The sequence below is a fragment of the Myxine glutinosa genome, chromosome 2, assembly GCF_964187855.1.
Source record: "Myxine glutinosa chromosome 2, kmMyxGlut1.1, whole genome shotgun sequence".
NCBI classification, from domain to species: domain Eukaryota; kingdom Metazoa; phylum Chordata; class Myxini; order Myxiniformes; family Myxinidae; genus Myxine; species Myxine glutinosa.
In genome coordinates this window covers 231,003,526-231,031,525 of record NC_136262.1, presented here as the reverse complement: position 1 = coordinate 231,031,525, position 28,000 = coordinate 231,003,526, and the positions used below count along the sequence as shown (strand labels likewise).

Below are 28,000 nucleotides of genomic sequence, written 5' to 3'. Positions count from 1 at the left end.
CTCTGAGCATTTCGTTTCTGGATCTTTGACACCTGACCTTGAGTGATGCCATACTGCCGAGCAATAGCACGCTCTTTCATGCCGTAATTTCGTAAAGCCACCACTCCATGACAAACAGTATTGTCGAGTTGACGGACCATCTCCAGAGGAAGCGTCAATAACTTTTGTAGACGTGCAGCAGTTGCTTTCCACTAATACAGAATGCAACAACCCTTGTATACCCGACTGTGAAGCCAATCGTCAAATGCCCCTGTCCGTACATTTTGCCACGCCACCTGTGATATAATCCTGTTGTTGACTTCTTGCTGCGACAGACAATCAGTGACATGGTTCTTTTAACAAATAAATCACCAAAGTGTAAAAGAAACTCACCAGATTGATATACTGAGTTGAGAAAGTAAACCCAAGTCAAGAAAAAAAAAATATTCCATATTAAATGCCAAGTCTGTATATATAGATACATTAATAACATAATTGCCTTCGATCGTTTTTTGCAAAAAAAAATTTCTTCACTATAATACCTAACTCTACCCAACATGTCCAGAAAATTTCATGATGATCAAACTAATTTTCGATCCAAAAAAGGCGATTTTTATTTTTGGAAAAATTGCCTTATGCACAAAAGTATTCTCAAAATCGGCGAAGGCAATTATGTTAGTCATGTATCGATATATAAATAAATATATACGTATAAATAAATAAATAAATAAATAAATTATATATATATATATATATATCTATATATATATATATCTATATATATATATATATATATATATATATATATATATATATATATATATAAACTTGAAAGTGAATTTTATTATTACAAAATATTTTTTAATGGCCCTAACCAATATTTTATAGGTGAATAAAAATCTTATTTTTAATATTCCATATAAATTCATTTTGGGTCACAGAAAAGTTAGTCACATGAAAATATAATAATGGGTTGGGAACTAGAAACGCTTAGCATTTTAAATGTTGTCACATGGAGGGATTGGGTCATCACTACAAGTGCAGGTAAAGCATGCACTATTCAGCAAAAAATGTCTCCATATTTTCCAAAGAAAACCATCACAAACCTCCTTAGCTGTTGTTTCCACGTTTGCTCCCTGTAGCTGCTCTGTGGTCCGAGCACCCATGTGCGACTGCACGTCAACATGCTCATTGCCTTCAACAAACGAAGAATCATCGCTGTCCTGAGGATCATCAAGAGCCTCATCCTGGATGGCTTGCAACAAGCTCTACAAAGGCATCGTGACAGGATTTTCCTACATTTGAAGTATCAACCAAATTTAAAAAAGAAAGTTCCTGTTCACTAAAAAAAAATCTTTAACTCATACCTTGATTTTTGTTCTTTTTTGCCAAGAATATTGTTTGAAAACTAACTTGAAACAATCTCTAATATCACTGGGAAATAGCACTCCAGAATTTGGTTAAACAGGTTGATTGTAATTAAAACTGCCTCAATAAAATCAAGAATTAAAAATAAATTAAACTAAGACTGCTGTGGTTCATCTGCTTTAAAAAAAAGTTAATTTAAAAAAAAACTAGAGAACAACATAGAACATTTAACGATGTAAAGCATTGTTGTGGTTTGTAGATTACAGTAGATTACAGCAAGACTCACTGGCTGACACACAGCACCATATAACAGCACAACCAAATAAACACTTGTCAATGCTTACTTTATGCCACGCTATTCCTTGGTGAAATTAAAGAGGAGGAATGCTCCGAGTTATTTAGCAACAACAAAAAAACCAACAGGGTTAAAGAGTAACATTTATAGGGTAAATAAGCATTTTCAAAGTTGCTGGTGAGCACGAAGAGCCAAGTAACTATAGCCCCGTCAGCATGCTTCCTGTAATAAGTAACGTAATCAAATGCCTCGTCAATCAACAACTTCAGCCAGTATGGCTTTCGCCTTTCTCGCTCTACTGGTGATTTGCTATCATAAATTACTGATCATTTCAAAAGGTCATTGGATCTCAAGGGTGAAGCTCAATTAGTTGATTTGCACATCTCTGAGGCCTTCAGTCGTATTGTGCGCATCTAGACTACTGCATTCGATCATTTCAGCTTTCCTTACAAATCGCAAGATGAAGGTGATTCTTGAGGGTCAATCTTCTACTCACGCAATCAATTCTGGTGTCTCGCAGGGCTCTGTCCTTGATCCCACTCTGTTCCTTGTTTATATCAATGATCCTCCTGATAATGTTCTGTCTCAGCTAGCCATGTATGCTGATGACTCCTCACTTTACTGTAATGAGGTTGGAGTTTCAGTGGACAATGATTTAGAGAATGTGTTGAAGCGAGGGCACGACTAGCTGGTTACCTCCAATGCAAAGAAAACTAAATTGTTCTCGTTTCGCATCCTGAAACAGGTCTTTCCCTTCTGTGTATATCGGGTCTGCAACCATACCAAAATCATCTGAACTTCATCATCTTGGTCTTGACATCTCCCCCCTAACTTTAGTTGGAATAAATACATTCCTGGTATTGCTGAGAGTGCTCCTGATGCTGTTTTGTACCTGCATAAGACAACTATACGTCTCCTCATATAGTACTGTTGCCACATTTTGGCCCTAGCCTGTCACTTATCCTTACTCGATAGGTTCCAGAAACGCAGTCAACCCGGTTGGTGTGGAGATGAGTTCAACTCTTCAACCAGTCTCTCACCATAGGTTTGTTGCCACTCTTAGTTTGTTCGACAGATATTTTCATGGCAAATGTTCCGCTGACCTTTCTAACTTGGTTCCTTCTGTACGAATATTTGTTGCAGGACTCGGGCTTGCCATCTCTGCACAATACTGTAGAATGAAATGCAAATAGTTTTTCCCTCATGCTGTCTCGCTTTGGAATCAACTTCCTGTGACGTGCTTCCCATCATCCTTTGATCAGCTTTAACAGAGATATCAATTCCTACTTCCTGCGTCTTTGGAATTTCATCCTTTTTCATCAGATTTTTGTAGTTGAACAGACTTCATTTTTTTTATTCCTTGTCTTGTACTTCAAGGTGGTTGCTCACCTCGGTGAGACTTGACATTGCCACCACCTCTTTTGTGAATGTTTTGTAGTGCTTCTATGTTTGTGTCTTAGATGTTTTCTTCTTCTTTTCGTCTTTTTGTTTATATTGTATTTTTTTTTCTTCAACTTTATATAACTTTCCGATATACTCTTACCTCAAGTGGACTTATGCCTTGTTGGTGGTGATTTCCAGAAAAAGATTGCTCAAAAGATAGAAGTAGAAAAACAATTTTACAAATACCTGAGAAAATTCCAAAGATACCGGGCTGTCGACATCTTCACTGATGTGCCTCCGCGATTGGAAAACACGCCGCGCTTCGTCTCGATTTAATTGTTGTTCACTCTCTGATGGTTGGTTGCTAAAAGAGTACAAAGAGACAAGTTATTCCATCTTCACCAGAAAATACTTGGAATTGTACAATTTTTGGTTGCACACCACAAAGTAACACGTGCGTGCATACATTGCGAATATTAATCATAAGTGACATACGACCTCTAAAAAAGAGGTATTTGCTATCTCAATGGGAATAATAACGTTCCTGCACCCCGTACGGGCATTCCAGAAAGTATCCTGCCAACCATCACTAACAGCATTAACAAGCTGTGGCATAAACTCAACGAATTAACATTTATTTTACACTTTCTAGCTCATCAGCTTGAGGTCTGTATTAAGACTACAGACAAAACCCAAACGCAAACCAGAAGTGATACAGTACTGTTACGGATTCGGCCCTAATGATTGTTGTTACGATTTTGTTGTTGGTTTGAAGTATTCTGGTGATTGTGGTTGAAGGGAAAGGGTTATTATAGTTAAAATATTTAAAAGCGCTCCTGGTAAAATGTCGCCGGAAATCCGGATCATGACCGGAAGAGGGGGAGCGAGGAAGAAGAGGCGAGAGGAGATCGTGAAGAGACGTGGTGGTTGAAGCTCCGGACCGAGCGGTCGATGTACACTGTACAGTGCGAGTGAACTTTGCGTCCTTCAAGGGAAGTTCGGGCGATAAGAGATATCGCCTGAGTGCGTGGAGCCTGTGTCGTCGGGTATCCTCATTGAGGTTCCGGAGGATCCTGGCCTCAAAGCCCGGGTTCGAGTGAAAGCCGTCCGCCATCTTCGCCACACAAGCAACCTGCAGTGAACCGGTTTTGGTTGTGTCGGCTGGGCATTATTCCCCGGTGGTTTGCCGGGGACGGCTGTGCAAGAAAGGGCACTTGAGAATTATATGGAGGCTCGTGGATTGAACCGCAAATGTGTACGTCGGAGCGCGTCTTTGTGAGGTTCCTTTCCACCGCTGTATTGCTGGGTGCTGAACAACGTGACCTTGGGGTTGCCTCGATCGCCTACGCCTCAATTGACTTTTATCGGGCCCGGGCCTTGACTCCCTGAATCGCGGGAGCGCACAGAGACATTGGGACTTCGCCTTGGAGGGATGCAGAGACATTGGGGAGGTGCCGTGAGTTTGTGGTTAAGGGGCTTGATAAGGTTATCATCGTAAGATTTGATAGTAGGGGTGATTGCCCCCATTGTTGTATGGCTTTTTTTTACACTTTCTAATACACTTTCTAAATTGTTGTATGGCTTTTTACACTTGATAAGGTTATCATCGTAAGATTTGATAGTAGGGGTGATTGCCCCCATTGTTGTATGGCTTTTTTTGTGTGATTTCTAATATATTATTGTTTGTTCATAACCTGGTGTGGTTGCATTATTGATTTGACTGTTTCATTTGCTGGTTCCATTGAGGGTTTCATTATTTGCTTGATTTCAACTAAGGATAACACATCTTTCTGCCGGGGACCCTCTCGGGGTTCGAAGGTCTACTGAGACCAGAGGTAAGGGGAGGACCCCGTAACAGTACCAAGTACAACTATAAAGTATCTGAAAATTCAAAGCCTGTCAGCACCCACTTTGTATCAAGTCCGACTTCTTCTTCTTCTTCTTACGTATGCTTTATATGAAAACAACTAAAACAAATGCAAAAATATTGACGATTATATGCGACCTTGACATTTTGACTTCAAAAGCAATCGGCTTCAGTGACCCGATATGCAAACCCTGCTCAAATTTCAAGTCAATCAGATGGAAATTGATGGTTTTGTGATTTCGACCTTTTGACCTCAAGACAATTGGCTTGCAGTGATATTGGTGAATCAAGTCAATGATGAAATATGCAAATTTTATTCAAATTTCATCAAGTCAATCAGATGAAAATCCCAGGAAAGTTACCTTGACCTTTTGATTAAAAAAACAAACAAAACAAAAAAAAAAACAATCGGCTTCTAGCTTTTCATTAGTTGACCAATCCAATGACCCAATTTGCAAATTATTCGAATTTCAGGTTAATAGTATGAAAATTGTCCATTTTATGCAGCCTTGACCTTTCATCTCTTGATCAAATCATTAATTTGCCTTCTCCGTAATCTCATAACACTGCTTTATTGAAATTTTAATGACAAAAGCTCAAATGGTAACAAAAAAAAAAAAAAAAAAAAAAAAAAAAAAAAAGGTACGGCCTGGACAGAAACAGACAAACAGTGCTTGCAGATAGGCAAATTATACATATAAAGTGTGGCACAAGTGTTACAAACGTTCAGAATACTTCATAAACAATACAATACAATACATAACAAATCACAAAACACAGGTAAAGGAAATAAATGAAAGGATAAGTCAGACTGACTTATAGGTCGGTACATGTCGAATGAAAACGTTCATCTTCCTCCTTGCCACAAATTATTTACACATCTGTTAGGCAGTGTACTGGTAGTGTGAGGATAATGCTTGCGTGCATACGATTCAATACAAAACATGTTGTTCATTGGGGTGCGCACGCACACGCACGCACGCACACACACACACGAAAAACCCATTTTGTAACAAGAAAAAGCAATCAGAGATTGCCAGAACTGTGTCATCCCCACAAAGACCAACACTGTTTATTACCTTGCGCTCACGAAGCGAAAAGCGCGGTTAAGCATTCAGATGCATACGTCTGCCGTGTCTGTACGTGTGCCGTCTGCATTTTCAAAATTCATTTTCTCGGCAATCGTTGGTCCGATTGACACGAAATTTTACCATGGAAGCGCGTTCGCCTGTAGAAATTTTTAATCATAATTATGACGTCATAGGTCACGTGGTGCGGACGCCATCTGGGAAAAACGTTACACCTCTATATCTCCCAAGCCGCTCAATGGAAAAAAATGGAAACATGACATTGTCAAGTCCTCCCCATGGGGAATAACATATTGTTGCGGTTTTTAGAACCCTCACTTTTGTAAATAAATAATAACTCTTGTAAATATCCCATCATTGAATAAGGTCAAAGGTCGCACCCATAGTTAGGCCACAGCAACACGTAGGACACCATAGGACTTTCAGTTATTTCCTTAATATGTGTTTCAGATAAGGCTGTGTTCCCAATAGTTGAATCTCCGTTGCATTAATTAAATAAGATAGGCCCCATTCCATTCATTTTGCCAGTCTCTCTCTCCAAATTGTGTTACGCGCCTCTGCTCGCCCAGCAGCGTTCGCTGCCTCGCTCCAAACGCCATTACGCACGCGGTCAAGCTTGGAGAAGAAGGGGGCGGAGCACCAAGAACGAGGCGTGGCCCTGTCAATGAGCCGTCAAGGATGGAGCCGGTGAGCCCTCGCTATCCAACCAGGACTGAGGTGAGCTCACTGGGGGGCGTGTCTCTATGAAGCGCGCATTGATTTCAAAGCGCATTATATAGGAGTGGGATTGGACCCGAACCAAATTTTTATATTGTTTTGAAAAAATTTGGTCAAAATTACGAGCGGCCGAAATTTTATTATAACAACCAAATTAAAATCGTGCCATGGATAATCAAGGCGATCGGATGCCGGTGGGGGTAAATGAGGAGGTAGAAGAAGAGGGAGAATCAACCCAGGACCCCAGGGAGGAAGTGGGAGTAATGGAAGAGGGGATTGAAGAAGGTGCGGTAGCGGGGGTTGCAGGCGCACAAAATGGCGGCGCCTCGCACATGGCGACGAGGGCCGCGCCCGCGGCGCAAGTGGGAGGGATGGACATGCAGGCCCTCATTGCGCAGCTGCAGGCAGCCATGCAAATGGGGTTGGGAAACCAAATTGAGGGAATGGAAAGTAGATAAAAAAATGAATTGGGCAGCCAAATTGGGGGATTAGATAGAAAAATTGGGGGATTGAGTAAGGAGATGGGAGAAATGAGGGCCAATAGTGAGCAATTGGGAAGTAAAATTGGGGGGTTAGAAGTCAAATTGGGGGGGTTAGACAGCAAATTTGAGGGGTTAGACAGCAAATTTGAGGGGTTAGACAGCAAATTTGAGGGGTTAGACAGCAAATTTGAGGGGTTAGACAGCAAATTTGAGGGGTTAGACAGCAAATTGGGAGGATTAGAAGAAAAATTAGGGGGCCAATTGGAGGACATGGGTGGTCAAGCCCAATAAATTAACGAGGAGCTGGCGAGGGACAAAGCCACGTATGAGGCAAAATAATTGGAGAGGGAGAGAGACCGCGAGTTGCGCGGGAAGGGCACACGAGTACGCAACGAGGTAACACGGCGAGAGGAGCGCGGGTTGAGCGAAGTTGAGAAAAGCGAAGTCACGTGGACGAGTATAGAAATTGCAACCCGGGGTATGGGAAAGCCGGCGACCGTCGAAGTAGAGAAAATTTTATTAGCGCCAGCGGTTGTCGAAAATAAAGAAATCTAACCAATAGTGGAAATCGGGGCGGAAGAGACGGACTTAGAAAAGCACTCAAGGGAGGAAGAAATGGAATGCATGCAAAGTCTGTGGTTACATCATGATGTCGTGCTGCATAACCAAATGGAAAATTTGCAGGTGGTGGAGTGAAGAAGAAGAAGCGCCAAGGTGAGTAGGGTAGTATATGGTGCTAAGAGGTTTTTCGGAAAAGTGTTTGCCGCGAAAGGATTTTCCGCGCGCTTGGGATCCAGACGGCACCCGGGCGTTCGTGGAAGGTCCTTTGTGCGCTGTGAGTGGAAATGGCGCGCGTGTAAGGAAAAAGTGTGCGCCGAAGAGTGAGTGTGTTACAGAGTGTGAAAGTGGGTTGGGTGAGAGTGATAGAGTGCGAGTTGGTTGTGGCGAGTGTGCGAGAATGCACACCTGGGTTGGTTGTGGAGCGCGTGATTGGGTGTGCGATAGGGGATTGCACACCCGTGGGTAGGTGTGCGCTGAGTGGGTATGTGCAAGAGTGCACACCCACAAGTGGTACGGTGTACGTACCGGGAGAGAGAGCACCAGGGTGTGTGTGGGGATGTGTGTTAACTGAGTGTGTAGCGGAAGAGAATGCACGAAGAGAGAGTGCGGTGACGGAATGCGTGGGATGTATGGGAGGCATTGGAGCGCCACGTTGTGCGAGTAGGAAAAGGAACGCATGGTGTGAGAATGCAAGTGGAGCATCGACGTTGACCGGGACAGCGGTTAGGCCGACGTTTAGCCGACGCGAGCTCTCGATGCACGGTGTTCTTTGTGTGCTGCGGGGGCCGGCCGGGGTCATGGCCGCATCGCTCCTGCACGGAGCGCCGTGCACGATTCGGGCCGGGCTCCGCCCTGCATGGTCGGGGCCGCGTCGTTCAGGCGAGCGGCACGATTCCGGGGGAGAAAGGCCAAGTCGGACCTGCGCCCCCTTGTGGGGGCGGCGTTCCGACCAGGTGAGGTTGGGTCATCGGGCCAGAGACCGCAAGGCTCCGCGCCGGGATGGACCGTGGAATCTCGGCCCGACCAAACCTCCTCCCCTGAATCTGAATGCCGGACGGACCCAACCAACAGGGGACTGACCATCCGCACGGATAGCCAGCTTTTCGAAGCCGAGCTGTGAAAATGCATTACCGCACCTGACGAGGCTCAGAGTAGTGAGCGGATAGTGATAGTGATGATGGCAAATGGTATATGATGTAGTGATGGGTGGTAGTTTTACCATTCACTACCAATTTGGGCAGCGGAGCAGTAGTTTTATGGGGTTTGGCGGTGCAAACTAGCCTGGGAGGGCTTGGATAATGATAGGAATTTAGAAAAATGACCATAGGTGACTTTAGATTTAAGTAGCGACATTATACCTGTAGTGGGGACGTAGAGTAGGGTAGTTGGATTATAATGACGAGTGATGTGCAGAGTATAAGGGATGACAGGGAAGCACTAAGTTAGAGGGAAAACCAGGCAGATTAAATGATGCAGTGCGTTTGTGGCGTGGTTTATTATAATAATAATAATAATAATAATAAATTTATTTTATATAGCGCTTTTCAAGAAGCCCAAAGACGCTTTGACAGAGTACAAAAAACAAGTGCAAAAAGACAAAAATCAAAAGGTAAATAATCAAAGCAAAAGGAAGGAGAAGGAGAAGAGATAGTCAGGGGTTAAATGATGTGGGTTAAATGTTGAATGCAGTGTTGAACAGGTGGGTCTTGAGTGATGTTTTGAATGTGGTGAGTGAGGAGGAGTCTTATGGTGTGAGGTAGTGAGTTCCAGAGGGTGGGAGCAGCGATGGAGAAGGCCCTGTCCCCCCAGGATCTGAATTTGGTCCGGATGGGGGGGGGTCAGGAGGTTGGTACCAGCAGAGCGGAGGTTGCGGGTGGGAGGAATTGGTACGAGAGTCTTGCTGTTGAGCATATTGAAATGAGGAATTGAGAGGCAATGCTCGGGAAAGATGTGTTGGTCTGGGCAGGGAGCGTGGGAGAATCTGAGTGCCAGCGGCAATGGTTTGGAGAAGTGAAAGGGTATTGAGCAGAGTATTGTGGATGTGTGTGATTGTGCATTGAGTGATTGGCTTGCATGGTGGCAAGGGAGAATGGTTGGATAGAATAGATGGTCTGGAATAAATAGTATGGAATGAATGGTGTGGAGTGAGGAGTGTGGAATACGTGGAGTGGAGTGTATGGTGCGAAGGAGTGGATGGGGGAAGGATGGACCCCTTCACGAGTACCCAGGGAGGGTAGTTTAAAAGTAGGTAGAGGGAGTAGGTAAATTGTGGTTGGATATTGACATCTGTGGTGCGAAAGTAGCAGAGTACTGATTGGTTTGGTGCATGAGTGAAGTGGAATGGCTGGGCATGTGGCCTGTTAGTGAGAATGGTTGAATGGGCACTCCGCCACTGGTAGTCTGTCAGCCAGGTGAGGCCGCAGGTAGGCTCTGGGAGCCAGGTAGAGTTGTGTTAGAGTTCAGTGGGGCCCGAGGATCCTAAGGAAGAGGACCGGGTAGCCCAGTGCCAGAGAGGGCACCGAGGGGGTAAGCGCCAGGGAAGGCCTTCCCCAGGTAGGTTAGGGTGAGGAGCAGGTAAGCTCGGGTGGCAACTGCAGTGGCGGAGGTGTGCAGGTGAGCGGACCTGCTGGGAGAGCCACACGACCCAGCCCTGAAATTGTGCGAGGGCACAGGTAGAAAAATCGGGGGAGTGAGACCCCAAATTGAAGAGCGCCACAGTATGTTCAATGGGAATTGGTTTTTAGAACCGAATAGTGTAAAGAGGCCAATGGATTGGCAGGGTAGGACCCCACGTAGTATAAAGTGTTAAGGTCAATTAGAGTATAGATAGGAGAAAATCTCTTCGCACCATCCGCATCCACTCACCTAGGTGAAATAACTCCACACCATGTTTTTGCAAATATTTGGTTAGAATGAAAGACGCAACTTGACATGGGGTTCACTGTTTATATTCCATCCCTTCCGCCTTAGGGGGGATTAACGACAAATTTGGAACTAGAGGGAATGGGAAGGACAAAACGTAGAGACGGAATTTGTAAATGTGTAGATTGTGTAAATACGGGGTAGGGGCAAGGGTAGAATAGGTACCATGGGGGATGACGAACGTTAGGGACGAGCTTTCTTAGCTCGCTCTCCCGCGCCCTTCATGTCTGCATTATCTTGTATTAATGTATACCCTTGCACCCTTGCCATTGCTTTGCTTGTCCTCCTTCCCCCACGCATGGACTTGTTTTTTTTGGGCCCGGGGGGAGTGCGCAGGTGACTGCAGTTGTGTGCCCGCACCTCCGCTGCCTCCGGCCTGCACTGATGCACCATATGGACCACACGTTCTGTGGCATAGCACCACTTGTGGACCACACGTACTGTGGCCTAGCACCTCTGCTGGGACCATCCATTGTTGCCAGCGGTGTCTGGTTGTGGACCACTGCTCTTAAAGTGGCATCCATGCCATGCAGTGGACCACCTACGTTGGCCCTGCTGGCCAGGAGTAATAAAAAGCGGACGCGGTGTGTGCCCTTTTATTTATAAATAACATCAAGATGAAGAAGATCCATCGAGAACCAGAACCAGCAGCCCAGCAGACAAGCAGAGAAGAAAGAAGACACCATTTTATTATTTTAAGATGTGTGTTTTGTGCATTTTTTTCATGATGGTGCTTTTTGGTGCTTTTGGTGCATATTATTTTATGGGTGCATATTGTATGGTGCATCGGTGCAGTGCATGGCAATGATTTTCCTCTTATCAAAAGATCTTTTTTTCTTCCACAAAAGACAGGTCCTGGGTTGTAGTTGTAAATAATCAAAATAGTAGTGTTTTTGTAAATAATGCTCCCCACCGGCTTTATGTGTAGTTTCAAAATAATTCCGCAATTCGGTTAGTCTGTGGGCATGAGTCTGTTAGGTAGAATGCAATGCAACAGGTGGGACATATTTAGTGTTAAAACTGTCGCTCAGGGTGAGGTTAAAAGTAGAGGGTAACCACACCTAAGTGTCACACTAAGTTAAAGTTGTTTCGGCCCGGACCGGGACTGGAGGAAAGGAGGGTGCAGTGTTGCGGTTTTTAGAACTCTCACTTTTGTAAATAAATAATAACTCTTGTAAATATCCCATCATTTAATAAGGTCAAAGGTCGCACCCATAGTTAGGCCACAGCAACACGTAGGACACCATAGGACTTTCAGTTATTTCCTTAATATGTGTTTCAGATAAGGCTGTGTTCCCAATAGTTGAATCTGCGTTGCATTAATTAAATAAGATAGGCCCCATTCCGTTCATTTTGCCAGTCTCTCTCTCCAAATTGTGTTACGCGCCTCTGCTCGCCCAGCAGCGTTCGCTGCCTCGCTCCAAACGCCATTACGCACGCGGTCAAGCTTGGAGAAGAAGGGGGCGGAGCGCCAAGAACGAGGCGTGGCCCTGTCAACAAGCCGTCAAGGGCGGAGCCAGTGAGCCCTCGCTATCCAACCAGGGCTGAGGTGAGCTTACTGGGGGGCGTGTCTCTGTGAAGCGCGCATTGATTTCAAAGCGTGTTATAAAAGCGCAAGCGTGAGGACTGCTTTCGGGACTGCGCAGGGAGAGCTCGAATATCACAGACTGCGCGGGGAGAGCTCAAATATCAAGAACTGCGCAGGGGACCGTGGCTATTGGGGGGACTGCGCAGGGAGGGCTCAAATATCACGGACTGCGTGGGGAGAGCTCGAAGATCACGAACTGCGCAGGGGACCGTTGCTATTGAAGGAACTGTGCGGAGACGTCTGATTGTAACGTTATCCAGAGGACAGCGCAGAGGCGCGTTTGGTTCAACGAGCTGCGCAGGGAACCATCGTTTGATACGAACTGCCGTTTGATAGGGACCTTGATTGATCGGAAGAGAGAGAGCGTTCGGCACGCTATACGTACGCAGCAGTCCAGCCTCCCGCACATGTAAGGTCCGGTCGCGCGCCAACGATACGCGAAGCTGCCTGCCGTTCTTCGCCCGCGGACCCGGAGCCTGGACCGGAGCCGGATCCCATCGCCTGGAACCATCTGCTTGGACCTTCCCCTCCCACCACAGCTACCATCCCGTGTAAATCTGTCTGTTTGCCCTGGGTTGTAAGTAAGACTGTATAGATAAGCTTGCCCTGTGTCCTTTTGTTTCTCCTTTCTTGTACATGCTTTCGTTTCCTCTTCTTTTGGTTTTGTACATAATTAATAAATCCACTCTTTGTTCTTCCCTTACTCTGGTTTCCTCTGATTCGATCGCCTCTGTCCTTTCTTTCAATTGAGTACCTGTGGCACGATTTGGAAACCGCTCAGGATCGGGTTTAGTAGTATTTGTTAATGGCTCGGATCGCGGATTGCTAACCGCTCGGCAATATACTGAAGCGTGATGCTGCGCGCGCTAATGCTTACGCAAGGAGCAAGCGGACAACGCAGTTCATAAAAGAGTCTTTATTGAAAGTACTCAAACTGCAGCACTAAGCTGCTCAGGGCTGCGTGCCCCGTGTATATCGTGAGGCCACGCCTCTCTCCCTGGCGTGGCCCATCCCCACTTGGTGTGCGGGGTGATGTCACCACGTCAGTGCTTTCGTGTCCGCCACACGCGCCCCCCCAGAATCCCCGCGCACCTGAAGGGTCAGTTTGCGGGGCAAACGGATGACCCGGCTGAAGCGCTCCCTGGCGACTGGCGGCGTCTGGGATGCAGGGATGCCATCTGGGATGCCTCCGGCTGCAGGACCGGGGGGCGGTGTGGCTGGGCGGTGCCGGGGGTCCGCCCGCAGGGGGGCGGCCCCGACGCGGGGGTTGGGCCACTGGCGGTGGATGGTCCACGTCGAGGTGGGCCGGCTTGAGGCGGTCTACAGAAACGCGGTCAGGAGTACCGCCGATGTCCAGGGTGAAGTGCTTCGCCCCGGTCTCCAGCACGTGGAAAGGCCCGTCGTACGGGGGCCGCAGTGGTGTCCGGTGGGCATCGTGGCGGACGAAGACGTACTCCGCCGTGCGAAGCTCCGGGGCGACGTGCGTCGGTGGGTGCCCGTGGCATGCCGTTGGCACCGGGGCGAACATCTGGGCGGTCTCTTGCAGAGCGGAGCGCTGCTGTGCCGCGGACCATGGTGCCGTGGAGTCGGGGAGGAACTCGCTCGGCACCCGCAGCGGTTGCCCGAAGACCAACTCCGCCGCGGATGCGTGCAGGTCCTCCTTGGGCGCCGTCCGGAGGCCCAGCAGGACCCAGGGGAGCCTGTCGACCCAGCCGCCGTCGCGGAGGGTGGCCCGGAGCGCGGCCTTCAATGAGCGGTGAAATCGCTCACACAGGCCGTTAGCCTGGGGGTGGTAGGCCGTGGTTCGGTGCAGCCGGACCCCGAGCCCCTGCGCGACCGCCCCCCAGAGCTCCGAGGTGAACTGGGGGCCGCGGTCGGACGAGATGTCTGAGGGGGCGCCGAACCGGGCGACCCAGGTGGCGATGAAAGCCTGCGCGACATCTGCCGCCGTCGTCGACGCCAAGGGCACGGCCTCCGGCCACCGGGTGGTGCGGTCCACCATGGTGAGGACGTGGGTGAAACCCCGCGAGGGGGTAGAGGTCCCACCAGGTCCACGTGGACGTGGTCAAACCGGCGTTCCGGCACCGTGAACGGGGCCAACGGGGCCTGGGTGTGCCGGTGCACCTTGGCGTGCTGGCACGCGAGGCACGTCCTGGCCCAGCCGCGGACGGCCTTCCGGAGGCCATGCCAGATGAACTTGTCGGCGATCAACCTTTGGGAGGCCCTCGTGCCTGGGTGGGACAGGCCGTGGATGGCGTGAAACACCTGGCGCTGCCAGCCCGCGGGCACGATGGGGCGAGGACGCCCGAGGGAGACGCCGCACAAGAGGGCCGCGCCCGCACCATCGAACGGCACCTCGGTGACGCAGAGGCCCGTGACGGCGGTCCGCAAGGCCTGGACGTCGGGGTCAGCGGCCTGGTCTGCTGCCATCCGGGCATAGTCGATGCCGAGGTGGACTGCGTGGGCGACGGCCCGGGAAAGGCAATCCGCCACCGGGTTGTCCTTCCCCGCGACGTGCCGGATGTCCGTCGTGTACTCGGACACGGCCGAGAGGTGACGCTGCTGCCGGGCCGACCACGGCTCGGTGACCTTGCCCATCGCGAAGATCAGCGGCTTGTGGTCGACGAAGGCCATGAACGCATGGCCCTCGAGCAGATGGCGGAAGTGCCTGACCGCCAAGTGAAGCCCGAGCAACTCGCGGTCGAAGGTACTGTAACGGCGTTCGGGCAGGCGAAGCTGCCGGCTAAAGAACGCCAGCGGTTGCCAAGCTCCACGCACCCATTGCTCGTGCACCGCGCCCACCGCGTAGTCCGAGGCGTCGGTGGGGGGGCGATCGGTGCATCGGGCGCCGGGTGCGCGAGCATGGTGGCATTAGCCAAGGCGAGCTTCGCGCCCGTGAACGCCGTGTCCATCTGCTCGGTCCAGGTAACGTCGCCTTTGCCCGGCTTACCTCGGAGAGCTTCGTGCAGGGGGCGCAGGAGCTGGGCGATACGGGGCAGGAACCGATGGTAAAAGTTCACCATGCCCAGGAACTCCTGCAGCCCTCTGATCGTGCGGGGACGCGGAAACCCCTTCACCGCCTCCACCTTGGCCGGCAGGGGGACGGCTCCGTGCCTGGTGACACGGTGCCCCAGAAAATCGATTACGGCGGCACCGAACCGGCACTTTGCGGGGTTCACAATCAGGCCATGCTGGCCCAGGCGTTCGAAGAGCGTGCGGAGGTGGCGTAGGTGCTCTTCGCGGGACGCGCTGGCGATGAGGATATCGTCCAGGTAGACGTAGACAAAATCCAAGTCGCGCAGGACGCTGTCCATCAGTCGCTGGAATGCCTGAGCCGCATTCTTCAGACCGAAGGGCATCCGCAGGAACTCGAAGAGTCCGAATGGCGTGATGACCGCCGTCTTCGGGACGTCCTCCGGCCTGACGGGGACCTGATGGTAGCCGCGTATGAGGTCCACCTTCGAGAAGAAGGACATGCCCGCCAAACGGGCGGAAAAGTCCTAAATGTGGGGGACGGGGTAGCGGTCGAGAGTGGTGGCGTCATTGAGACGGCGATAGTCCCCGCACGGTCGCCATCCCCCGCCGGGCTTCGGCACGATGTGCAGCGGCGACGCCCAAGCGCTCTCTGAGCGCCAAACGATGCCGAGTCGCTCCAGGGTAGCGAACACCGCTTTTGCCACCGCCAGCTTCGTCGGCTCGAGGCGGCGTGCCCGGGCGTAGACCGGTGGCCCGACGGTGGGGATGTGATGGGCCACCCCGTGCTTGACGGCCCCCGCCGAGAAGGTGGGCCGCGTGAGGGCCGGGAAGCCGGCGAGGAGGCGGGTGAATGCGTCCGCTGCCGGAAGCGTACAGATCAACGTGGTCGGAACCGAACCGTTCGGCAAGCCGCTTGGCAAGCCGCTCGTTGAGCTGTTCGACGAGCTGGGCAGCGCACAAGCGAGCGAGCTGAACGTCTCGGCCTGGACAAGACGTCTGCGCTTTACGTCGACCAGGAGCCCATTAGCGCACAGGAAGTCCGCGCCAAGCAGTGCCATGGGCACGTCGGCGGTGACGAACGTCCATCGGAAAACCTGCCCTCCGAACCGCAGAGAGAGGCAGCGTTTTCCGTACGTACGGATGGGCGTCCCGTTCGCGGCAAGCAGTGCGGGGCCCCTGCCCGCGGCGTGCTTGTCTGACGTACCGGCGGGAACGACACTCACCTGCGCTCCCGTGTCGCACAGGTAACGGCGCCCGGATAAGGTGTCCGTTATGAACAGCAGGCTGCTCGAACGGCCGGCGCTCATCGCCACTATTGAGCGCCGGCCCGGGCGTTTCCCGACCTGTTGAAGGAGCATGGCGGATGACATTGCCGAGCCTCGTGGCCAAACTTGGCGTGGAACCAGCACCAGGTGGTGGAGCTGGAGGAGTGTGGCTGGCTCCGCCAGGCCGGTGGAGTTGGCGGTTTTCCCCGCGATGGCGTTTTTCGCCGCGGCGGTGGGCGGGGCGTGGCAGCGGTCACGAGGGGCATATCAGCATGCTGCGTATGCTGTGTAAGCTGATGCTGTGGATCAGCATCATCAGCCTCGAGGTCCGTGACGGCCGCACCGACTCTCGCCCGCGTATCCGAAGCCGCGAAGTACCTGTCCGCCTCGGCTGCCAATGCTCGGGGTTCCGTTAGCCCGGTCCTGGCCAATGCGAGGCGAACCTGCGCTGGAAGTTGGCAACGGAAAAGCGCCCGGAATAGAGAACCGGGGGCTTCGTCGCCCAACAGTGACAGCATATGGTCCATTCGGACCGACGGGCGCGTGTCGCCGAGCTCGGGGAGATCCAGGACGCGGTCGGCCCGTGCGTCGTCCGTGAGGCCGAACGTGGCTAGGAGTAGCCACTTGAGTGCCTCGTACTTGTGGCCGTCCGGTGGGTGGCGAAGGACGGACACAACTCGAGCGGCCGTGCCGGGCCCGAGGGAGGCGACGACGTGGCAGTAGCGCGTGTCGTCGACGGTGAGGCGCCGAAGCTGAAATTGGGCTTCGGCTTGGACGAACCAGACTTCGGCCTGGGCCTCCCAAAATTCGGGAAGTTTAATCGACATTGCCTTGTCGTTTGCCATTGCAATGGCGTCGTGTTCGGAAGGATCGCTACGGCAGATCCAACGTCGAGGTCACCATATGAAGCGCGATGCTGCGCGCGCTAATACTTACGCAAGGAGCAAGCGGACAACGCGGTTCATAAAAGAGTCTTTATTGAAAGTACTCAAACTGCAGCACTAAGCTGCTCAGGGCTGCGCGCCCCGTGTATATCGTGAGGCCACGCCTCTCTCCCTCGCGTGGCCCATCCCCACTTGGTGTGCGGGGTGATGTCACCACGTCAGTGCTTTCGTGTCCGCCACAATACCATCTTATCCGTAGTTCGAGCGGGAGTTATTTCCCCTGCTCGCAGTCGGGGTTAGTACGTAGGTATTTGGGACTTCATTGACCAATCACCCTAGCTAATTCCGGCCGGGAGGAGCGTCATAATTTCCAGGATTGGGGGATGGCCAGCTTAAAAGACAAGGGGATTAAACCCCCCTTGATAAGGGGAGCGCAGACCCCCGAATCCGCAACAATATGTTGATGATGATGTAATCGGTTCCCTAATTATGACGTCATAATTCGACAAGTACAACGCTTGATCTGATTAGTATGGGGAAAAAAAATTCCTCTGCAACTGTTAGTCCGATTAGCACGAAATTTTCAGAATATGAGCGGCGCCTCCTGTGGAATTTTTAAAATGATAAGTATGATGTCATAAGTCACGTGGTACAGGCGCCATCTTGGAAAAATCGAAAAAAAGTTGCACCACTATATCTCCGAAACCGCTCCATGGAAACAATTTGAAACATGGCTCATTGTCAAGTACTCCCCTTGGGGAATAAGATATGTTAATGATGTCATAATTCGACAAGTACAACGCTTGATTCGATCAGTATGAATTTTTTTTTTCTCTGCAATTCTTGGTCTGATTGACACGAAATTTTCACCATAGAAGGGCCTCCTCCTGTAGAATATTTTAATGATAATCATGACGTCATAGGTCATGTGTTATAGGTGCCATCTTGGAAAAACCAAAAACCGGTGCACCTCTATATCTCCAAAACCACTCTGGAAAAAATTGAACCGTGGCTCATTGTAAATAACTCCATATGGGGAGTAGGTGTTGCTAACTATGACGTCATTGGTGCCATAATTATGACATCATAATTTGACAGGGACAATGCTTAGTCCGATCAGTTTGAAATTTATTGAGCATGATCTATGCAACAATTATATTGGAGAATATAAATATATGATGTCATCGCTCACGTGGTCTGGCAGCCAAATTGGATCAAAAAAAAAACAAAAACGTTCAAAAACAGAAGAGTTGGCTCACACCAAGTTGACTGCGCAGGGTAAATACACTACTCACAATAAGTTAGGGATATTGGCAGGTTCTTCGGTGTGGTTGATATTGTGTATTAATTATGTTCAAAAAGTTGTTGGTCCTAATCCTATGGTTATTAATGTGTGAAAAAACACAGCATTCTTGATTTCAATACCCTAACCCTAAACCCTATAAAAAAATAAAATAAACACTCCCACAATATCCCTAACTTATTGTGAGTAGTGTATTCTATGAAGACCATCTAGTTCACTGCTGTGTTTGGGTGGTTTATTCAGGTCAGGTCAGGTATGGAAGCATGCGCCATAGCAGCGTGTCACCGCATCCACTGTCAGACGGTACTCCAGGGCCTCAGTCTGGCCATCCCCCGGTCTGATGCCTGGCCCAACCCTATCTCCTTGAGATGCCGATCAACCTGCTGCAACCACGAGGCACACTGTCGGCCCGTTGGCCTCCTCCACTCACGAGGCTCCCTTTCTGCGAGTATCTGGTGAGCTGGATCAGCGTCCAGAAAATGAGCCACATGTCCATACAGCCGCAGCTGATGCTCACGGACCATACAGGAAACAAATCTCATCTGAGTCTCTCTCAGCAACCACTCATTGGACACAAAGTCTGACCAGCAATAGCCAAGGATTCTCCGAAGAGACTTGGTTCGAAAGGAGTCAAGTCTCATTCTCTGGCCCTTGGTAAGGGTCCAAGTCTCGCATCCGTAGAGCAAGACTGGAAGCACCAAGGACTTAAAGACTCTGACTTTCATCCTCCTGCATAGATAGACAGTGCCACACCCCATGATCCAGTGAATCCATGACTCCCCAGGCCCGATGCAGACGTCTATCAACCTCTGGCTCACAACATTCGAAGACGTGAATAACACTGCAAGGTAAGTTATTATTTACCTATTGATTTTTGTCTTTTTGCACTTGTTTTTTGTACTCTGTCAAAGCGACTTTGGGCTTCTTGAAAAGCGCTAGATAAAATAAATGTATTATTATTATTATTAAGTGAATCTCTTCGTGACCGCAACATCTTCGCCACAAACAGGTGGATCTAAGACAGCAGCATCCAAGATGTCATTGAAAGCCTGGATCTTGGTTTTGACCCAGGAAATCCGTAATCCCAGTGGCTCCGCTTCCTCATTCGGTGCCTGGAGGGCCCCCATAAGAATATCCAGCATCTCCACAAAGATGACCGAATCATCTGCGAAATCAAGGTCAGAGATCTTGATGCTCCCAAGCAATGCACCGCAGCCTGACCTCTCCGACATCCTCCCCATAATCCAGTCCATACAAGTGCTGAAGAGTGGGAGCCAGTACACACCACTGCCGAACTCCAGTAACAACTGGAAATAAGTCAAAGATTGAGCCACCACACATCACAACACTCTCAGTACCAGAGTATAGTTCAGAGATCATATTAATCAGCATTGGTGGCACCCCACAAAGACCAAGAATCCTCCAGAGGACATCCCGATTCACCGAATCGAATGCTTTGCGGAGATCAACATAGGCTGCAAGCAGCCCCTGGCAAAACTCTCGCTTGTGTTCAGTGAGAACCCGAACCGCAAGGATACGGTCAATCGTTGACCTCTTTGGTGTAAAGCCAGACTGCTCTGGTTGCTGGTGCTCGAGCAGATGGCAGCGAACCCTCTCAAAAATTATAAGCAAAGACCTTGCCCGGCACCGAGAGTAACGACACCTCTCGGTAGTTGTTGCAGTCCTGGTGATCACCCTTCCCTTTCCAGAGGGGGACAACAAGGCCCCTCTTCCAATCAGTTGAGAGGATGCCTGTGCTCCAAGCAAAGCACACAAGTGCATGCAACGACTCAAGTACAGCATTTACACCAGCTTTGAGAAGCTCATGGATGCCACAAATCCCAGGAGCTTTGCCCCCTTTCAGTCGGTTCACCGCCGTCTGTTTCCACAAGCGAGGGTGGTTCACAGTTAATTGGAGGGTCAGCATTTGGGATAACAACACCCCTGACATCCAACTCAACAGCCAGTGGGTCAGCCTGGTACAGCCGCTCAAAGTAACCGGCCCAGCTGGCCTTCACTTTAGACTCTGTCAAGAGGCCACCACCCTCTGTTCCAACTGCAGTACACCTAGGGACAGGCTTAGAGGAATGCAATGCACGGATTCCTCTCTAAGCAGAACAATAATCATGTCCACAAGTGATGCTCTACCCTTTCACAGATTCCTCGCACATAGGCTTCCTTGCCCGCCCTCAGCGAGCGTACAGTTCAGCTCTGCCATCGAACCTGGCCCTGCGACTCTGGTCGATGGTATAAAGTGTCTTCTGAGAGACAAAGTTCTTCTTCGCCACATTTGGCCACAATATTTGGCTATTTAGTATTTGCTATTTAGCTATTAGCTATTTGGCGACAGTACCAGAAGACATGTTTGGCGAAAACCAAAGACAGCATTTGACCACAAGAACCTGATACCAACTGCAAAGCATGGTGGTGGAAATATTATGCTTTGGGGCAGCTTTGCTGCATCAGGGCCTGGGCAGCTCACCATCATAGAATCCACGATGAATTCTTCATTGTACCAGAGGGTGCTTGAGGATAATGTGAGGCCATCTGTCGGAAAGTTGAAGCTCAACCGAAGGTGGACCTTGCAACATGACAATGACCCTAAACATACCAGTAAATCCACCAAGGAATGGCTGAAAAGAAAGAAATGGAGGGTTCTGGAATGGCCAAGTCAAAGCCCGGATATAAATCCCATCGAGATGTTGTGGGGGGATTTGAAACGAGCTGTGCATGCAAGAAACCCCTCAAACATCGCACAGCTGAAAGAATTCTGCATGGAGGATTGGGCAAAAATTTCTCCCAATCGATGTCAGAGACTGGTAGACAGTTATAAGAAACGCCGACTTGAGGTTGTTTCTGCCAAAGGGGGCAATACCACCTATTAGATAGAGCCTAGGGTGTACTTACTTTTTCCATATGTGAAATTTTCATTTATGTTTATTTAAATTATACAATGGACTACAAAATGTAAATGTTTCATGATATTTGTTATATTATATCACCTTTATCTATCAATATTGTTGAAATGAAGATCAAATAGCTGTATGTTGAAATATGTTGAAAAAGTCAAAACTTTACATGCGGTGTACTTACTTTTTCACGTGACTGTGTATATATATTGGTTCGCGAGTTATCAAGTGACCACTATATTCGTCATGTGTGTGTGTCTGTCTGTCTGTCTGTCTGTCTCTGCAGCAACTACCCGATTATATCATCTGATCTTGATGAAACTTGGGTGGGAGGTTGATATCATGATCTAGTTGTGTCCTGCCTAGAGTGGGCGTATTGCACCCATTGTGGGCGGAGCCACGCCCGAAAAAGATGTCTTTTTAGGGGGGTAATCGAGTTCAAGCTACTTCTTCTCCGAGGGGTTTGGTGGAATCTGACAGGGGTTTAGGTATTTGGTTAGGGTGTTAGGCCAATGTCATGTGTCTAGCCCCACGGAGCTCGATTTTTCATTTTCGCCCCAAGGTCAAGGTCACAAGGTCACAGGGTCATGAAATTTAGAAAAGTCGATTTTTGATGGTTTTATTACATTGTTCGCTTCCTGATTGGGTGAAATGTCGTACATGATCTTATATTATCAGTTATCACATACATCATGAAATACAAGTTTTCCAACAAATTTCAGAATCTTCGACCTTTGATCTTTGAAGGTTAAAAGGTCAAATTTTCAAAGTTGTCAGAATCGAACCAAAGTTTCGGTATTGTGTAGCTAACTAGTTTCATAACAGATAATACATTGCTATTTATATATTTTCAATGTCGGTTTTGACATTTAATGGTCACAAAGGACGGCCATTTCAAAGTAGTCCGTCCTTTGTCATTGAATACCGCTCGCTCGTGAATCATCGTCGTCTCCTGACTTGTATATATTATATACAGTATATTATATGTGGATATGGGTGCTGCATGTGTTCCATCCAATTGGAAATAACCCTACTGGTCAGTATGTGCCATTAACCTTTGTATTTCTATTTTTCTGCAGAGATTATATATTTCACCAAAGTACTGTATTTTCTGTATGGATTTAATAATCCTGTTTTCTCATTTGTATTTTGCAGCGTGTCACTGCCCTTACTGTTGGACAATAAATATTGCCTCGGTATATTTCCAGATAAAAGAATACTGGAGAAAAGGCAATTAATTCCCCATTGCAAAAACATCAGCAAATAAAGCAGTTTCTTGGTAATGGTTATACTGGGTGGTTTGCCATTGCCTTCCCAGCATTGTTTGTCTGTTCTCCATCATTTTAAATGCTGAGTGTCAAGCAAGGAAGTACCATTTTTTAAGTTTTCGGTATGACTCCGACAAGGTTTGAACGAACAACCTCCCAGACTAGGAGTGTAAGAATTACATGATGGCTACAAAAAAGCTTGGTTGTCTGTCTACCTGCCGAGTTCGTGAAGACTCAGGCCAAGCTTCCCCCGGCCGACCACCCAAGAAAGGTGGGATATTGTGGCCGTTGATGAAGAAGAAGATTGTGCAGTACTTACAATAATTAGTCATTGTATTTTATGGTGCGCATCATCCAGATACAATGACTGATGAATGATTGTAAGTGTTGCAAAATAAAACCTGAAAATTACAAGCGATTAAGAACAAACACTTTACGGGGGGAGAGGTAAAGCGACTTTCAGGCCACCCTGTATAATTGTCTAGCAATGTGTTTTTTTTTTTTTTTGGATACTGAATCGAGGCTTGTGAAAGAGCTGACATTTACTTCACAAACAAATCAACCACAAACAAACAAATCAACCACAAACTTCACAAACAAATTTTCGCTGTTTCACGAGCCTCGATCTTGTATACAAAAAAAAACCAGACAAACAAATATATAAAAAGAGGGAGCGGAAGATAAGATGGGGAGAGAAGGGGAAGCACACAAACACAACATTTGAGAGCAGAAAGATGTGTGGGAGGGAGAGGGCTTGGGGGGAGGAGGCGTGGGAAGGGGGGTGCGGGGGGGGGGGGGGAGGGAGAAGTATAAAACACAAGGACACCAAGGACTTCCAGGACAGAATTTGGTATTTCAAAAAAGTGGAATTGGGGTGAAATTAGCGGGGGTAGAAAAGATCAAGGTTTTGGATGGGGGAAGATAAGAGATGGTGGTGAACAGCTGTTTTAAAGACCTGGAGGGAGGAGTGGGATTGAAGAGAGTGAGGGAGTTTGTTCCAGAGGCAGGAGAAAAGAGGAATGAAGGAGTGAAGGTGAGCAGAGAGTCTTGATTTTGGCAGTTTAACCATAAGAGGGTTGCAGGCAGATCTTGTGCGACCTGTAGGAATATTTGGGGGACAGAGCCCAGAGGTGAGTGGTTTCCAGAGGGAAGGAGTGTTGAGAATGTTTTCTTGCCGATAATATACAAATAGCAAAGCAGAGTGAGAAATGGGAAGGAGAGCAAGCAGTAAAATGATGCTTTATGTACCGTGCATCGTCAGAGTTTTCAATTTCTACTTTTTCCTCGATTTTGGACAACTCACGTGTGGATTCCATCCGCCTGCTGGTTCAGGATCAATTGAGATCCTTGTAAGCATTTAGTGTCACTCCTCCTCGTGGTATTGTGGTTAAAAACAAACAATAAGACCCAAGACGTTGAACATACAATGCGCAATATGCACCGAAAATTAATAAGTTTGTCCTTAATTCACATCGAGGTTGTATGAAAAATCTCCCCTTTGAGTTGAGTTGTTGTTGAGTTGTTGTTGAACCTGAGTTGTTGAGTCAATATGAAAACAAATAAATCGAGTGACGGTGAGAAATCTCATCAATTGGTATTAAAGGCAACAGTCATTGAGATATCTACAATAGTCTTGATCTCTTTATAAAGTACAAAACATGAAGTTATTTTTTCACGAGCAAAGGAGTATTGTAAATGGTCAGTGAAGGACGAGGTATGTACGCCAGATTACGAATGCTCGTTGCTGGTCTTCGACCTTTTTATTTAACAAGGGGCACCAAATCAGATTTTTATTTTGGTCGCCTACATTCCACCACAAGCCAATGCAGCAACAGCAGGTGAGCACATCGCTTCCGGGGTACATGATAGAGGCTTTATCGAATGATTCAGACAAAATTATCTTGGGAGATTTTAATCAGTGCAGATTGGACATTTGATCAACATGTCAGCGTCAGACATGGAATGATGCCATGCTGGATTTATGCTACTCCAACATTCCTCACGCATGTTTATAAAAGTCTCGTCTTCGGCTGGGAAACTTCAATCACAACAACATTATTTTGCCTCCATCTGATGAGCAGAAACTGCAAAGGTGCAAAGAGGTTACTATGCAACGGAATGTTTGGAGGACAGATACTACTGAGGGGCTGCGGACATGTTTTGATTGTACAGATTGAAGTGTATTCATGGATTCGTGAGTCAGTGGATGTGATGGTGGCAGTTATATCCTAGTACATAGAGTTCTGTCTTGAATCTGTCATTGGTTCACGAGTTATCAAACAGAATGACCACTATATTCGTCATGGGTGTGTGTCTGTGTGTCTGTCTGCAGCATAACTACCCGATGATATCATCCGATCTTCATGAAACTTGGGTGGGAGGTTGATATCATGATCTAGTTGTGTCCTGCCTAGAGCCGTAGATAGGAAGAGTTTGGTCAACCCGGTTTCAACTGGTCTGCCCTATGATTGGTTAAGCGCTGTCATGCGATTCACGGGTGCCATGTTGTTACCCAACCTCCGTAACTAGCAGAACGCGCATCGCATTGCATGCATTCGCTTTGTGGAAGTTGGGATGGATGAGGGGAAGGACGGATGGATGAGGGGAAGGAGGGATGGATGATGAGTGGAAGTTGGGATGGATGACGAAGGAAGGATGGATGATGAGTGGGAGTTGGGATGGTTAAGTGGAACTTTGGATGGATGAGTGGAAGTAAGGATGGATGAGTGGAAGTAAGGATGGATGAGTGGAAGTTGGAATGGTTGAGTGGAAGGAAAGATGGATGATGAGTGGGAGTTGGGATGGATGAGGGGAAGGAGGGATGGATGAGTGGGATTTGGGATGGATGCATGGAAGAAAGGAAGGATGGATGACTGGAAGGAGGGATGGAGAAGTGGAAGGAGGGATGGATGAGTAGAAGGAAGGATGGATGATTGCCATTTGAAGGAAGGATGGATGATGAGTGGAAGGAGGGATGGATGAGTGGAAGGATGGATAAGTGGAAGGAAGGATGGATGAATGAAAGGAAGGAGGGATGGATGATGAGTGGAAGGAAGGATGCATGAGTGGAAGGATGGATGAGTGGAAGGAAGGATGGACGAATGATGGATCTTCCACTCATCCATCCTTACTTACTTCCACTCATCCATCCTTACTTCCACTCATCCATCCTTACTTCCACTCATCCATCCTTACTTCCACTCATCCATCCTTCCTTCCACTCACCATCCATCCATCCCTCCCTCCTTCCATCCATCCCTCCCTCCTTCCACTCATCCATCCCTCCTTCCACTCATCCATCCCTCCTTCCACTCATCCATCCTTCCACTCCTCCATCCTTCCTTCCACTCCTCCATCCTTCCTTCCACTCATCCATCCTTCCCTCCACCCCTCCTTCCACTCCTCCACCCCTCCTCCATCCCTCCTTCCACTCCTCCATCCCTTCTTCCACTCATCATCCATCCCTCCTTCCACTCGTACATCCCTCCTTCCACCCCCCTTCCACTCATCCATCCCTCCTTCCACTCATCCATCCCTCCTTCCACTCATCCATCCCTCCTTCCACTCATCCATCCCTCCTTCCACTCATCCATCCCTCCTTCCACTCATCCATCCCTCCTTCCACTCATCCATCCCTCCTTCCACTCATCCATCCCTCCTTCCACTCATCCATCCCTCCTTCCACTCATCCATCCATCCTTCGACTCATCCATCCCTCCTTCGACTCATCCATCCCTCCTTCGACTCATCCATCCCTCCTTCGACTCATCCATCCCTCCTTCCACTCATCCATCCCTCCTTCGACTCATCCATCCTTCTTTCCACTCATCCATCCTTCTTTCCACTCATCCATCCCTCCTTCCACTCATCCATCCCAACTTCCACTCATCCTACCCTCCTTCCACTCATCCATCCCAACTTCCACTCATTCGCAACTGACTAAACAATGTATGAAACTCAGGAACATAAAAATAAACCCGTCCCTAATAGCAGCAAGTTGCATGCACGCTTGAACGCACGTGCGCGTGCACTTGACCTTGGGTAACAACATGGCGCCTGTTGTTTAGTTGGCCAAACTCTATCTTCAGCTCTGGTCCTGCCTCGAATGGGCGTATTGTGCCCATTTTGGACGGAGCCACGCCCGAAAAAGACGTCTTTTTAGGGGGTAATCGATTTCAAGCTACATCTTCTCCGAGGGGTTTGGTGGAATCTGACAGGGGTTTCGGTATTTGGTTAGGCCAATGTCATGTGTCTAGCCCCACGGAGCTCGATTTTTCATTTTCGCCCCAAGGTCAAGGTCACAAGGTCACGAAATTTAGAAAAGTCGATTTTTGATGGTTTTATTAGTGTTCGCTTTGATAGGGTGAAATGTCGTACATGTTTTTATATTATCACATACATCATCGATGTCCTCTCCTCTCCAGACACACTCCCACCCGCAACCTCCGCTCTGCTGGTACCAACCTCCTGACCCCCCCCCCCCCCCCCCCCCCCCCATGCGGACCAAATTCAGATCCTGGGGGGACAGGGCCTTCTCCATCGCTGCTCCCACCCTCTGGAACTCACGACCTCACACCATCAGAGACTCCTCCTCACTCACCACATTCAAAACATCACTAAAGACCCACCTGTTCAACACTGCATTCAACATTCAACCCACAGCATTTAACCCCTGACTATCTCTTCTCCTTCTCCCTCCTTTTGCTTTAAATATTTCCCTATTGATTCTTGTCTTTTTGCAATTGTTGTTTTCATGTATTGTTATGCATTATGTTTTCCACTCTGTCAAAGCGCCTTTGGGCTTCTGAAAAGCGCTATACAAAATAAATGAATTATTATATTATTATTATCATGAAATACAAGTTTTCCAACAAATTTCAGAATCTTCGACCTTTGACCTTTGAAGGTCACAAAGGTCAAATTTTCAAAGTTGTTCGGAATCGAACAGAACTTTCGGTATTGTGTAGCTAACTAGTCTCATAACAGATAATACATTCCTATTTATATATTTTCAATGTCGGTTTTGACCTTTGTCATTGACTACCGCTCGCTCGTGAACCATCGTCGTCTCTGGACTTGTCCCTTATAAAGTTGTTAAAACAAATCTCAAACTACAACGGCGAGCAGTAGACCACACAACTCCAC

At 48.4% G+C, this 28,000-nt stretch overlaps 1 protein-coding gene across 1 annotated transcript in view; it reads right to left on the bottom strand.

Annotated features, from left to right (window-relative positions):
• The window catches only part of LOC137420755 (E3 ubiquitin-protein ligase NEDD4-like), a 144,264-nt gene that overhangs the window by 61,440 nt on the left and 54,824 nt on the right, over positions 1 to 28,000 (bottom strand). The window contains exons 10-11 of the mRNA XM_078772343.1: positions 3,272 to 3,389; positions 1,086 to 1,247 (exon numbers count right to left, since the gene is read on the bottom strand). Coding sequence (XP_078628469.1) covers positions 1,086 to 1,247; positions 3,272 to 3,389 — 280 coding nt within the window. The remainder of the gene's footprint in view (positions 1 to 1,085; positions 1,248 to 3,271; positions 3,390 to 28,000) is intronic.